The 13919-nt window shown below is 38.2% G+C and overlaps 1 protein-coding gene across 9 annotated transcripts in view; it reads left to right on the plus strand.

Annotated features, from left to right (window-relative positions):
* The window catches only part of MCTP1 (multiple C2 and transmembrane domain containing 1), a 519900-nt gene that overhangs the window by 441757 nt on the left and 64224 nt on the right, over nucleotides 1–13919 (plus strand). For all 9 annotated transcript variants that reach the window (XR_004381302.1, XM_032846299.1, XM_032846346.1 and 6 more), the window contains one exon: nucleotides 6396–6449. Coding sequence is in view for 8 of the 9 variants with exons in the window: in XM_032846299.1 (XP_032702190.1) it covers nucleotides 6396–6449 (54 nt within the window). In the remaining variant the exon portion in view is untranslated. The remainder of the gene's footprint in view (nucleotides 1–6395; nucleotides 6450–13919) is intronic.

Consider the following 13919-nt stretch of genomic DNA (forward strand, 5'->3'; position numbering starts at 1 on the left):
TTAGCAAAACATCTATTATATTCAAAGATTATTTCCAAGGAAAAAAGTAAACATATGAGAGAAACTGGTTTGTCTCAGCTTTGGCTTGGGGAGTTTTTGGCTTCGTGGTACTCAGTACTTATCTTACAAGGGTGACATGACCAGGATTCTTTCTCGGTTCCTTTTTCTTTGAGGAGTAGTAAGTGGAGGACCTCATTCCTGGGCAAATCCAAAAATACAAAGTGTTTTAACAATTATTGGTAGGCCTTTTAATTCCCTTTGGTCACTTTGTTTTAAGACACACCCCCTAACTTGGCATTAAAAAGCAGTAATTAGTATTCACTGTCCCATGAGGACTTTAACAATGAAGTTTACCTGAATCTACTTTTTCTCATCCCTTCACTGTCTTGGTGTTCTATTCTGCATCCTCAGGTCTCCTCCCTTATACATCATTGTCTGGGGCAGTAATATTAAAAACATGTTGTACTTGTATTCAGATTACCAACACCATTATTAATATTTTCAGCCAAATAAAATTTTATTTCCTTGCAAATCATAAGATATTTAAGTTGTGTTGAATTATAATTGAAAGTCATAATATGAAAAGAGCTCCTGTGCGACTATATAATATACAGATTCTACAGATGAGTTTGGCTCCATTTGAAAATGTATTTTTAAAAAGTATTGCCACATATTCTATTTTATATGTTAATGACAAATGCTTAGCAAATAGGGACTGTGGAAAAAGAAATATTACGCTTTTAAAAATAATGTTATTTGCTTATTCTTTAGCTGTAATGTAGCTGGCATGCTGCATTTGGGGCTGTCTACGTGTGTTTTTAAAAATGTCATCTTTATTAGTATTACATTCAAGGAATAGTACCAAGAATCAGTTTCTTTCAAGACCTTCCTCCGGTGTGTGGCATATAAGTCTGTGACGAGCGACATTACAGAAGGTCGTGTCACTTTTAACTGCTTGCATTACATCTTTCTGATTTCCCTAGTGCCCTTCCTTTGTTTGATTAATACTACTTGCTTTCAAGCAAGGTATCAGAAAGCATAATTTGGAAAGAGAATTCTAGAGCCAAACTGAGAGATCCCCCCTCAAGAAAAGGGAAAGAAAAAAGAAAAGAAAAACACAACTTTGGAGAAATGTATCTTTTCTAACACATGCATTTTTTTCAACACTTATTTTTTTTTCCTCAAGGAAATTCTGCATATGTGTTATTAAATTATTGTTGACAAATGTTTGGTCAGTTTGACTTCATATACTTGAAAACAAAACTATGTAGTCTTTATGTGGTTTTATTGACGAGGAAAGAGCTGGAGTTTGAGACAGGACTCCTTTATTTTGTTTTTCTTTGCTGGGTATTAAACTCCTCCACACTCTTTCTTAATACCATTAAGAAATGTTACGTGAGTAACATTAAGAAATGTTACGTGAGTTCTCTGGGAAAGGTTGCAGTTTCTTGAAGTCACTAAATGCACTTCAGGGATACGTACAGTTTGTTTTTAACACCTTAGTTGCAGTTTCTGTATTCATTGAATTTGGCCAGGGCTCATGTCTTCAAGCACCGCCCCACTTCTGAAACACTCTTGCCTTCATAGCCGTCCATTGCTTTGGTCCCTTAAAGCCTGCAAAGTAGTAAAATCATTATCATTTTAAGGGAGGGTCTTGATTCACGCCTCTACCTGTGTCCCTTTATGTGTTTCTTAGTGTCTGTTAAACATGAATTGGAATTTTATATGTCCTAAAGAACACTGAATATTTTGCCCAGGACAAAAAAAAAAATAATTTTTTTAAAAATGTATGTTGAGGGGCACCTGGGTGGCTCAGTCAGTTAAGCATCTGTCTTCAGCTCGGGTCATGATCCCAGGGCCCTGGGTTTGAGCCCCATATCAGTCTCCCTCTCCCTCTGCCTGTCACTTCCCCTGCTTGTACTCTCTTTCCCTGTCTAATAAATGTTTTAAATCTTTTAAAAAATAATGTTTAAAATATTATTAAATTCATGTTAGTTTTCTTTTCACTAATAGCTAACCTTTTTGAACATTTACTTCGATACGAGAACTGTGTTAAGTACTTTATACACTATTTCATTGCGTCCTTAATCAACACTTTGGGATAGGTGCTATTATCTCCAGTTTCCAGGGCACCTTAAACCCCACCTGAACGAAACGTTAATAGTGGGATACATTCTGAAGCAGCTTCAAAACATCCATAGGAAAGCATCTGTATTATAAATCCTCACTTGTAGATGTTTATGATGTAACATTAAAAAGGCACTGGAGGAGGGGAAAAGCCCTCGCTAGAGCGCTAAAACACAACACAACGGCCTCTCGCTAACACAACACTTTTCTGCCAAATGTAAGAGCAAATTGTTGTATTGGGTGGTTCTGGCTGCACATTTGTAGAGCAATTGTGCGTAGCCAATTACCCACTTGTGCAGGGGAAGAACAGTTTGGGTTTTGCAAATGAAGAGCCTGATTTTGTAGACCTCTTTGAGTCGTTCTCGAACATAAGATCTGCAGCTGATTTGGAAAATGTGTAAATGAAGCTATTGGCTTGTTTGCTGTTTCAATGATATTTTGGATTTGTAGAAAATTAACTTGAAGGAAGTAGAAATCTCCAAATCTTAAAGGTTAAATGGGTATGCTTTCTGTTTCCGGGCAGATATTGGAAGGCATTTTGAAAATTTGCTTTTATTAATCTGCATCCCTGATTAAGTATACGTCTTTCCAGATAAGCTAGTTCAGTTCTGCAAGCTAGTTCACTTCCTTCCCATAAAATCTTGTTGAGGGCTATCAAGAATAGATGATGCTTTCATCTGTTCATTCTATCAACAAATGGTTCTAGAACACCTATTATGCACCTTGCAATCTGCTAGGCAGAATCCAACACCCTTCTTGCTTCCTAGCACCTGCAGCATGATCATAAGTACTGAAGAGGAGAAGCATGCAATACATTTTTAATCATAACCAGCAAAAACATTGTTCGAATTTATGCATGGGAGTAAAAGTATACTTGTAGTATTTGTTTCTTTTTCCTTGACATGTTTGATAAATGACTTTGTGCAGGTAATTTTAGTAAAACATTACTTAACCAAATTATCCTGTTTTATACCTCCCGTATATACAACTTTTATCTGAAAAATAAAATGGATCATAATGACCAACCTAACAAATTACTTAATCTAAATTTGTCATCTTATTAGAGATACAAAATTATAATCATTTAAACAAAACTTAGGAGAGTTGGGTGAATTCTTCCCTCCCCACCCCCAAGAACTGGGCAGGGAATGAGAGCTGTCTCTGAGTTGTCCCACTGTCTGGGTTTGAGTTCTGTTTCAGCCATTTGCTGTGTTAGGTGAATGCTTTTGAAGAAATACAAAGTACTGAAATACTGTGGCTGCTTCTCCCATTAAAACCTCCATCAAAAACAACCCAGTTTGAAATTGCCTGGTATAGAGCACCGTGATTATATGTTGTTGCTATTATTGTCTATATACTTCCAATACTTCAAATTTTCAGGAAATTAAAACCCAACGTGAAAGATTAGCTTATAGTCTCCATTTAAATTTTACTGAATTATAATCCTCTTGAGGGCTGACATGAGTATAGATGAAATATCTGTGTTATTCATCTTTGTATTCCCACAGTACCTAGCACTGTGTTTCTGGACCAAGGGGCTTAACAATAAATGCTTACAGAGTTGCTGAATAGTGTTAGAATGTTAAGAGTCCTTCTTTCTTGCTGAGGCTGAATTGCTTTATAGGCCTTCAGAATAAGTGTAAACTCTCACCAGATATTGGAAACAGCACATTGTGCTACTATGGTTCTTTTGAAATGCTGAATGTCCAAAGCAAAGACCACAAAATTCTACCATGTAACAGAAGATTTAAAGTATGACCTTAAATTAGGAACAATCTCACAGGTTGTCAGATGCTTTTGGTCCTATTTTGGTTTATGAGAAAAGGAGGTTTGCGTTTGGGCTATTCTTTTAAGTCGGCTAATGCTTTTCGAATATTTGAGAACAATTATTAGATCACCAAGAGTCCCGACATGTTATCTCAGTTTGTGTAGCTCTTGGCATAACACAGTCTTAGCTATTGAAGTTTTCACTCATAACATATTCCCGTCTGTATCATAAGCCACATGAAAGAAGCACTCACTGTCTCTAACTTTTAAAGTTATGAGCTTGGGGAGAAAGATTTAAAAATATTTAATAACCATGATTCTATCAAGTTTATTCAGAAATAAAGATACAGACTGGATTAAAAAAAGAAAAGCACCACAAGAATTAGAAATTATATGAAATGGCATCAATGCAATCAGAAGTTGGCACTTAACTGAATAGCAACCCTCCCCAAAGTTTTTTTAAATTTTTGGTTTCTATGGAGAGAGAGAGAGAGAAGGAGAGAGACAGAAGGTGTATAAAACCATAGTAAAACACCTGAAACAGGGGGAACTCCCATTTGTAATGCCACAGTTACACAGTAATCAAGGAAGGGGTAAATTATTGAGCAAATCCAAAATGACTATTCCATTATGCTGAAGTAAGTACACTAGGAGTCATTAAAAAATACATTCATGCATACCCACCTACCTGGATTATATATACATATTACATACATTTGATTATTGAATACATTTCTAATTTTCAGTGTCCATTCTCATAATGTAACCCTTGTGTAAAATCAGAGATTTAAAATTAGAGTCTCTGGCAATTCACAAAAAAAAAAAAAAAGTAAGAAAAAGAAGTAATACAGAGATAGTCAAAAGTTGACATTTATCTACAAGAATTAAAACGAGACTTGATGGCACCAAAATCACAAATGACAAAAAATTAACGAATGGGGCTAATCAAACTCAAAAGCTTCTGCACAGCAAAACAAACAATAAAAAGACAACCTGCAGAATGGGAGAAAAGTTTTGCAAACCATCTCTCAGATACAGGGTTAACATCCAAAATATCTACAGAATTCAGTCAACTCCCTAACAAAAAAAGCAATCCAATTTAAAAATAGCAGAAGAACTAAACAATTTTCTACAGAGGATATAGAAATGGCCAACAGATAGATGAATTTATGCTTAACATCACTAGTATCAAGGAAACACAAGTCAGAACCACAATGCCGTGTCACCTCTGTATCAGTGGACCACTGAGTTAGCTAACATCTGTTAGAATGGCTGTCGTCAGGAACAGACAATAAATGGTGTTGAGAATGGTGAATAGAGAGCGGTGACTGGAGAACCCATATTGTTGGCGGAAACGCAAATTGGTCCAGACACTGTGGAAAACAATATGGAGATTCCCCCAAAAATAAAAACAGATCTGCCCTATGATTGAACAATTACACTTCTGGGTATATACCCAAAGGAAATGAAAACAAGGTATAGAAAAGTTACCTGCACTACCATGTTTGCCACAGTATTATTCACAAAAGCCAACATATGGAGACAACCCAAATGCCCATCAGTGGATGAACGGGTGAAAAGGATATGGTATATATACACAGAATATTACTCAGTTAAAAGGAAGGAAGATAGTATCCCTTTTGTGACATCATGGATGGACCTTGAATGCATTAAAAGCAAGATGAGTCAGAGTTAAGTGTAGTACTATATGATATCACTTATTTATGGATTCTAAAAAAGTTAAACGATAAAAAAAAAAAATAGCAAAAAGGCAGTCACCAGGGGGCATGGAGGGTAGGGATAGCATACAAATACAGGACAGGTATTAAATAAGCCATAGAGATCTGATGCACAGTGTAATGAACATAGACAATAATAGTGTACTATAATCATGTAATAAGGTAAAATATTGCCACATTAGCAATCATTTTACAATATATAAATGTATCCAAGTAACTCATAGTATACTTGACTTAACCAATGTTATGTATCAAATTTATTCAATAAAAATTTAAAAATAAGTAGAATTTCAGCCATGAAAGCTATTAGTTTTATACCATAAGCCACCGGCATAAATCAGTGATGAGGAAGTTACTTTACCTTAGAGTTTGGTGAAAAGTAAATCAGAAATAGCAGAGCTGTTTTCTGCTTAGTTATCTGATTCTGAACTTAAAGTGTCTGATTAATACAGAAAGTGGAGCAGGTAAAAAGGAAATCTCCTGATCGAAAGCATCTCTGAAATTAATGTTAGTTTACCTGATGCATATTTCAGATTCTTTAGGTTGTCACACAAGTAGGGTTCCCCTGACTGGGATTCAGTTCCCTGGTATTAATCAATTAAAGTCACTGTATTTTCCTAATCCCTATCTCTAGATCAAATGTTCCCTCTCTGTGCATCTGTTTCAAATGTTAATGAAGTTTTCATTTCCAAAAGGTTGAAAATGACAGAACAAAATTCTCTGCTTTAAGAGCACAAAAATGACTTCTGTTTCTGTCTGCAGGTAGTGGAGGACATGCTGGAGGACGAGGAAGAAGAAGATGACAAAGATGACAAGGTAATTATCTTTCCCAGCACTTGGGTACCAGGGGATGGGGAAATGTAGACATGACACTGTTTTCACAGACAGTTAAAAAAAGGAGTTGAAGTGTTTGAGTCCAGAAAATTGGACAGTGCTGTTTATCATCCTAACAATGCCACTGCATGTTGCAAAGAAGGAGAGAGGGCTATAAATCCTCTTCGCTTTTGTCCAGTGCTGGGTCAAATATTTTTCTGCCAGGAACAAAAAAAAATAATTCAGCTTGTCTGGAACTTGATAGCTCTCGTGAAGATAACAGCAGTGACAACTGTTTTTGAAGGGCAAAAATTTGTCCTATCTTGAGTATTACAAATCGGGCTACACTTCAGAGGAAGGGAGAAAGGAAAAAAAGAGCAGCCTGCTTAAGTTGAACATGAATATTGTCATCTGTAATTTTCAAGGAATTGTGCAGCAAAAGAACACACATGTGTGGGGAGGGCTCAGGAGGGCATTTAAATAATCCCAGTGTTCAGGGCCCTTGCCTAGACTTGACTTGGAATGACTCTATGGCTTCTTGGTCAGGAAAGCCTGCTGAGAGGTTGTTTTCTGATCACTGGTTGGCATGGGAATGGTGACCACAGTAAAAAGAAAAAAAAAAAAACAGCTAGTTTCTGGGATTTCTTGGTATGGTTGTCCCCTTGGAAGACAAATTAGAATGATCTGGTATGACTGTAGTGGTGTCTGGGGTGAGAAGAAAGGCTTTTTATGACAAGGAGGAGAGTGATGCTGATTTATCGAAATCCTTGGGCATTTCTAGATCAAAAAATCTTAAAAGAGCTAGAGTAAGATTGGGAGGGAAAAGAGAATATCACTCATTTTTCATTATTCCCAAATTATTTAGGATATAAAACCAGATTTTGACTTTCACTGGAACCAGAGTTCTTATAGTAAAGAAGTGATTTTTTTTTTTTTAAATAAAGGAGAACAACAGTGTATCTTAATTTATGCCCTTGGCCTTTGATTCTAGTAGAGATGTACAGTTATATCCTGGTATAAGAATTTGCATGCTGGAACCAAGCATTAGAAATGTAATAAAAAAAAAATCACAAACTGTGAGAGTCAAACTCCCAAATGATTTTTTTTCTTGCCTAATATTCAATGCTAGAAGGAAAATGAAAGCATAGACACACACATACACACTTTCTGCCTTCTAATACCATTCCAAACATTTTGAAATTGATAGAGCTTTTAGGTGAAATTTTCCTTCTGTACATCATTTAGTCATTAGCAACATCACCAAACATACACTAACAAAATCTCCTTTCTACAAAAACACATATGTGCTTGTTTTTAATGTTAAATAACATGAACATACACTTCTGGCAATAAATGAGATGATTTATTGTTAAGGTCAGTTGTAGAGCTGTAGAGAGCTTGTATTTTAACTCAACATGCCAGCTCTGAATCATCATTTCTCTGCTGATAAACACTGAGCTGCCATCCATTTATGGCCATTTTCCCTTGCTTGTTGCTACTTTATTATTAAAGCTACCATAAAGATTCATTCCAGCAGCAGGCGTTCCCTCCAAAATGTTAATAAATGGAAACCCTTAGTGAAGTCTAGTACTTCAGTGTCCCTGCTTGAGGTCAACCTGGGTTTTTTTTTCTTTTTCTTTTTTTTAAGGCAGTTTGTTGATACTCCAAACCACTCTTCTCCACTTGATGGTCATTTTTTTAATAGAGAGGATGTTAGGAGTGGGGAGCGAATAACGCACCTGGTTAACCAGCTCACCAAAACCTAGATGTCAAGTGGAACATGCCAGGTGGAAAGAGCACCAAGCCTCTGGAGTGGTATCTATTGTAATCTAGTGTTTAGGTGTCTGAAACTGACACCCGGGTTCTAATACATTTTCAGATCTAGTTACCGAAGGTGATTGAAAGTGAGTGCTTAAATTACTGTGTGAATTCAGCTGTATTCTTGCGCACAGGGTGCTGGCAAACAGTGTGTTTTCCATATGAAAAGACGGTGAGCTGATTTTCATAAATCCGACTCTTTATTCAAGTGATCTATAAGGAGGCTTTTCTTTTCTACTCGTAATGGAATTGATAGCATAAAAATCGTATCTGAACCAAAAAAAAAAAAAAAAAAAAGGAAAATCTCAAGTATAATAATTTACAAAAGACTTTTAGGGGCTTGCATAATGGAAGAATCCTAGAGTGGATGTGTTAAAATATAAAGTTTTTCCTATAAGCAATGGAATTATGAAAGGATCCTTCAAGTTCCCATTTAGTAGCCTCCGTCTCTGGACTGGCTGTCACAGTGGTAAAGGTTTTAAGTCTTGGCTATCAGTGTGTCTGAGTGGGAGAAGGGTAATTTCCTACTTAAAAAATTCATTGGTTCTTCTGTTTAAAGTTTGTGTGTAGAGTCATGCGTAATGGAATTTCAGGAGAAAACAAATGTGGTTTTTTGCCATATGAGCAGGTACTGACCCCTAGCTCTCATTATTTCTCTGTTTTCTCATATGGTATAAGAGTGGGGTCAGGTCAGTGAGTCCTCTTATAGGATAAAAGTAAAAAAGATTAATAAATGTGCCAAAGCCTCACTTTAATTGAACCTGAAGCATATGTTGCAAGTATGTAAAATATGTCCCAGATGTTTCACCAGGGCTAGTTTCTTGGCTTTCCCTGATTACCACAAGGCAGCTATTAGTCCTCTAACCTTTGGACTTGGGGGTAAATGGGGTATTACGTGGCACAGAATGAGAACACCTGTTTTCCATTCAGCAAAGACCCCTGGCAGGCTTTGCCTAAGCCTATCCATATGTTTTCACTTAGCAGATTGTTGGGCGATTATGAAAAGTGTCTTTCTTTAGAGCCAGCATTGATATTAGTCACTCACAATGAAAGGGCGAGTCATTGGCTACTTGACAAGGTCCGTGTGGGCATAAACCGATGTCGTTTATTTCATTTCGGCTCGAAGTGTTTTCCCTCCCCATCATTATGTAGATGGTTAAAGACACAGGTACAAAAAGGTGAAGCAGACAAAGATGGTAATTACTCTGCATCACAGTTGTGTGAGAGCTTTTCTTTAGTGCTGACTTCAGCACCTGGGAAGACTTTGGTTGAAGTTGGTAAAAGCTAAGTCATGATTCACTTGGATCCCCAGATCTGGAAGCTTTTCCACACCGTGGGCTTTGGAGCATTCTTTTTGTCATGTGTTCTCCCTTTTTATTAAAACAGCTGATCCTTATTCGGGTGAGGGGGTGTGATCCCCAGACTTCGCCTTCATTCCAGAATCCACTGTCCACATTGGCTTTAATCTAAAATTAGGCGACTCCTGTCTTCATCCAGTTCCATGGTTTTCACAAAGGCAGAGAAGATGGGTTTTAAATGGTGGGTCTTAGTTATGAATCATTGGCTTGCTAATACTTTCACTTTATCTGCATTACATAGCAGCGCTCTGTGAAGGTGTGCTGGAGATGATATTTCTCCTGAATTGAATGTTAGGAAGACATCACCCTGTGTTCTCAGTTCCCTTTGCTGTAGAACTTTCTCTCTGCCACCGACCACAAAGTCACAATTGGATCTGATTTTTGACCTGACACCAAACCCTGCCTTTGTGGTTAATAGAATGTCTTAGTAATTAAGGCTTAACTAAATTACCCCAGTGGAGGTATCAAAAAGCCATATAATAGTGTTTCTGACCACATTATTTATAGTAATACAGTGGTCGATCTGCATAATCTAGACATCTAATTAATGAAGATCAGCTTTCGTTTTGTGGCTTAAAAAGTTTAGGCATGCTTCCCATGGTGTGTCCTACCCTCGTAATGGGACCCAGCTGCAGTATGAGGAAGCAGAAGATAGAATGCAGGTTTTCCTCAGGATAAGCATGGATTCAAATGCATGGCATAGTACTAATGTTTATTGATAAAAGATATTAAAATGTTCAGACATTTATGCTTACATTGCTTTGCCTTTTTCTTCAACTATTAGGTCAAGGTTACTGTGTTTCAAGATAACTAGATGCAGTGAGTGAAACTTATCTGACTTACTTCAAAATACGAAGATTGTTTGCTTTAATTCTCAAAATCTGTGTTATCTGGTTTGATTCTCCAGACCTAAACATGTATATAATATACCCAAGATGCATACATCTCTGCATCTGAAATCAAGCATGGGGGGAAGGAGATAACTCCAATGTGTGAGAGGAGAGAAGATTTTAATCAGAAAAAAATGGCATTTTCTAGTTATATTCAATGAAATAATTACATGGTGGGGAAGCCGATCAAAGCTTTGGAGAAAGTCAGGGAAAGAGGAATCAAGAAAAAAATTCTTAAAAAGAAATCTTAACTCACATTTAACTGAAATAGCATTGTATTCGTTTATTGGTTTCCTACTACTACATAACGAATGGCCACAATCTCGGAGGCTTACAACAAGTCGCATGTATTAGCTCTCAGCTGGGTAGGTCAGAAGTGTAGGCATAGCTCAACTGGGTTCTGTGCTCAGTCTAATTCTCAAGCCGTCAGTCGGGCTGAGTTCTCATTTGAAGCTCTGCAGAAGAATCCACTTCCAATGTCACTTGGGCTGTTGGTAGAATTCAGTTCCTTGTATTTGGAGGACTAAAGCCCTTATTTTTCTTGTTGGCTTTTCACTCCTTGTGGTCACTTTCCATGGTCCTTTCTATCTTTGTATCCATCAATAGAGAATCTCCCTCCTGGCAAATCTCTTTCACACTTGAACTCTCATCAGGAAGATGACCTGTTAAAGGTTCACCTGATTAGGCCAGGCCCACCAAAGGCAATCCTTTCTTAAAGTCCACTCTGCCGTATAACATAACCTAATCACAGGATGACCATCCCATTGTATTCTTAACTCCCTTCACATACAAGGGGAGGGGATTATACAGAACATGTACACCAGGAAGTGAGAATCTTGGCAGTCATCTTAGAATTCTGCCTACTACAATCATCTAGACCTACTAGTTCGAATTTATTTTAAATGGGGAAATTGTGCTTCAGCCAAACATAGGTGCATTGCCAAAAGTGATATTGACAATGAGTGGCAGAGCCAGGGCTGACACTCAGGTTTTCCCAAGTTAGGCATCTTTACCATTCTTAGAAACTAAGTTTTCCAGAATGAAAGTTAAAGAACAGATGCAGATTACCTTAGACCTGATCTTCAGGTATTCTGGTAGCATAATCAGGGAGTATACCATCCAAACCAGCGAGGTGCTCTTCTAGGTTTCCAGTTCCTCGCACTCTTCCTGTGCTTTCGGCCCTTTCCCACTCTCCCAGCTAAGCCGTGGTGTGGTGGGCAGAATAATAACTGCTCAAAGATGTTCTCATCCTAATCCCTGGAACCTCTATTACACTGCATGGCAAAGAGGCCCCGAGGTAGCCAATGAGGTGAAGGTTGCTGATCAGCTGACTTCTAAGAGTTGGATTATGCTGGATTCTCTGAGTGGACCCAATTTAATAGTAAGCATCCTTAAAAGCCTAAGAAGCCATCAAAGTGGCCACCCCTTGTCCAGCTATGGCCCAAGCCAGTGCTCGGGACCTTCCTGGCCAGAAGGGAGAGCTGCTGAGACATCTGGAGGACCCGAAGGTAGAGCTCCTCCAGCTGCAAGTCACCAACATTACGGTCCGTGCAGGATCCAAGGTCTCCAATATCTGAGCTGTCTATAAGCCCCTCACCCTTGTTCTCACCATCATTCACCAGACTCAGAAGGAGAACCTCAGGAAATTCTACAGTCCCAAGAAAAGGTGCGCCCTGTCCCATAGGCTCAACGAGCACTAGGAGAAGCTGAAGGTGAAGAAACAGCAGCAGAAGGACCAGCTGTACAGTATCTAGTGTGGGAGTGGATGGAGTCAAGGCCAGAGCCCTGACATTAATCCAACAAACTGATGGGGAGGGCAGGGTGGTGTTAGAGGGTTGAGCTGCTCTCTGGGCCTTGAAGATGGAGGAGGGTGGCCACAAACCAAGAAATGTGGGCAGCCTTTAGAAGCTGGAAAGGGCAAGGAAATGGATTCTCCCCTAGAGCCTCCAGAAAGAAATGCGGCCCTACCCACATCTTGAATTTAGCCCAGTGAGACTCATTTCTGACTTCTAGATTGCAGAACTGTAAGTTAATAAATTTGTGTTGTTTAAGCAATTTGTGTTGTTAAGGTTTATCCTTTATAGTGGCAATAGGAACTAATACAGGTGCCTTCCAACTGTATTTTCCACACTTATAATAGTACATTTTAAAGCACTAGATCTGAGCTCCTAATTTTTTCCTTATTAACTTAACCCTACTTTTCTGTATGAATATGGCTATGCGGTTTTTCATTCAATATGGAAACTAAGAACATGTAACAAAGCAATTTTTTTCTTTTTTTCTTTTTCTTTTATTTTTTCAGTGTCCCAAGATTCATTGTTTATGCACCACACCCAGTGCTCCATGCAATACGTGCCCTCCTTAATACCTACCACTAAAGCAAATGTTTTTATCCAAATTGCCTTAGTTTTTATTCAGAAAAGCTTGCCTAGAAATAAGCGTGGGTTTGTACCCATGTCTGTGCACTTGGTTACTTTCCTGCGTAGGAGCCTGTATTCTTCATTGGTGAGTGCGGCACCAAGTCATGGTTAACTTGCTTTTCCACAGAAGAATTCCGCTTCCTCAGAACATTCATTCTATCCCTCAAAACAGTTCACTCCATAAAGCATCAGGGCAGAGGGTATTAGCCCTACTCAGGTCACAGACCCTTTGAAAATCTGAAGAAAGCTGTAGACTTTTTCCTTGCTGGGGATGGGGAGGGGGACACATAAACACATACACAAAAACTTTCTCATGCCTTTTTTATTGCAATGGAAATAGAATGATTTTTACAGAGACTATAAAATTTCTTTATAAAGTCCTATCTCTGTGGCTCTCACTACCTTCCTCTTGACATTAATGCCTGGTATCTTCAAACACCGGAGATAAATGCAAATTTTCCAAGTAAAAATAAAGTTCAGTTCAGCTCAGAAGTAAGCCTCTACAAGAAGGCTGATGTTTGGCTTTGATATTGAAATTGTGAGTGGTTTTTGACATAGCAGTAGGCTTGTTATTTTTGACATCTGTTTGACTATGACTTTTCAGTTGCATGGCAATACGTGCTTAAAACACCGACGTGGCAAGAGAAAACAGTAGCAAACAGAATGGGAGCTGCTGTGGCTTTATTCGATGAGGGTTAAGCACAGAGGAATTCCTCCAGTTCTCCAAAGTCCTGGTTGAATTTATGTTCTGTTGTGTTGAGTAGATCATCTTTTAACATGTCTGCGTCATTAATGCCTCATCATTTAAAACAAACAAAAAGGATTAGATGGTCACAGTCCTGTGAAGTCATGGGAGACAGAGTTAGCTTTTAAAGAGTTCTATAATGATTCCAACTGTCTGTGGGTTTCTACCTGTAAACAAATTGGAAAGCTTTGTCACTCCTTGTTCCTTTCCAGAAGCACTTCTCCAGCCTTGGAATGTGTACA

The sequence above is a fragment of the Lontra canadensis genome, unplaced genomic scaffold, assembly GCF_010015895.1.
Source record: "Lontra canadensis isolate GAN:19392208 unplaced genomic scaffold, GSC_riverotter_1.0 scaffold4, whole genome shotgun sequence".
NCBI classification, from domain to species: Eukaryota; Metazoa; Chordata; class Mammalia; order Carnivora; family Mustelidae; genus Lontra; species Lontra canadensis.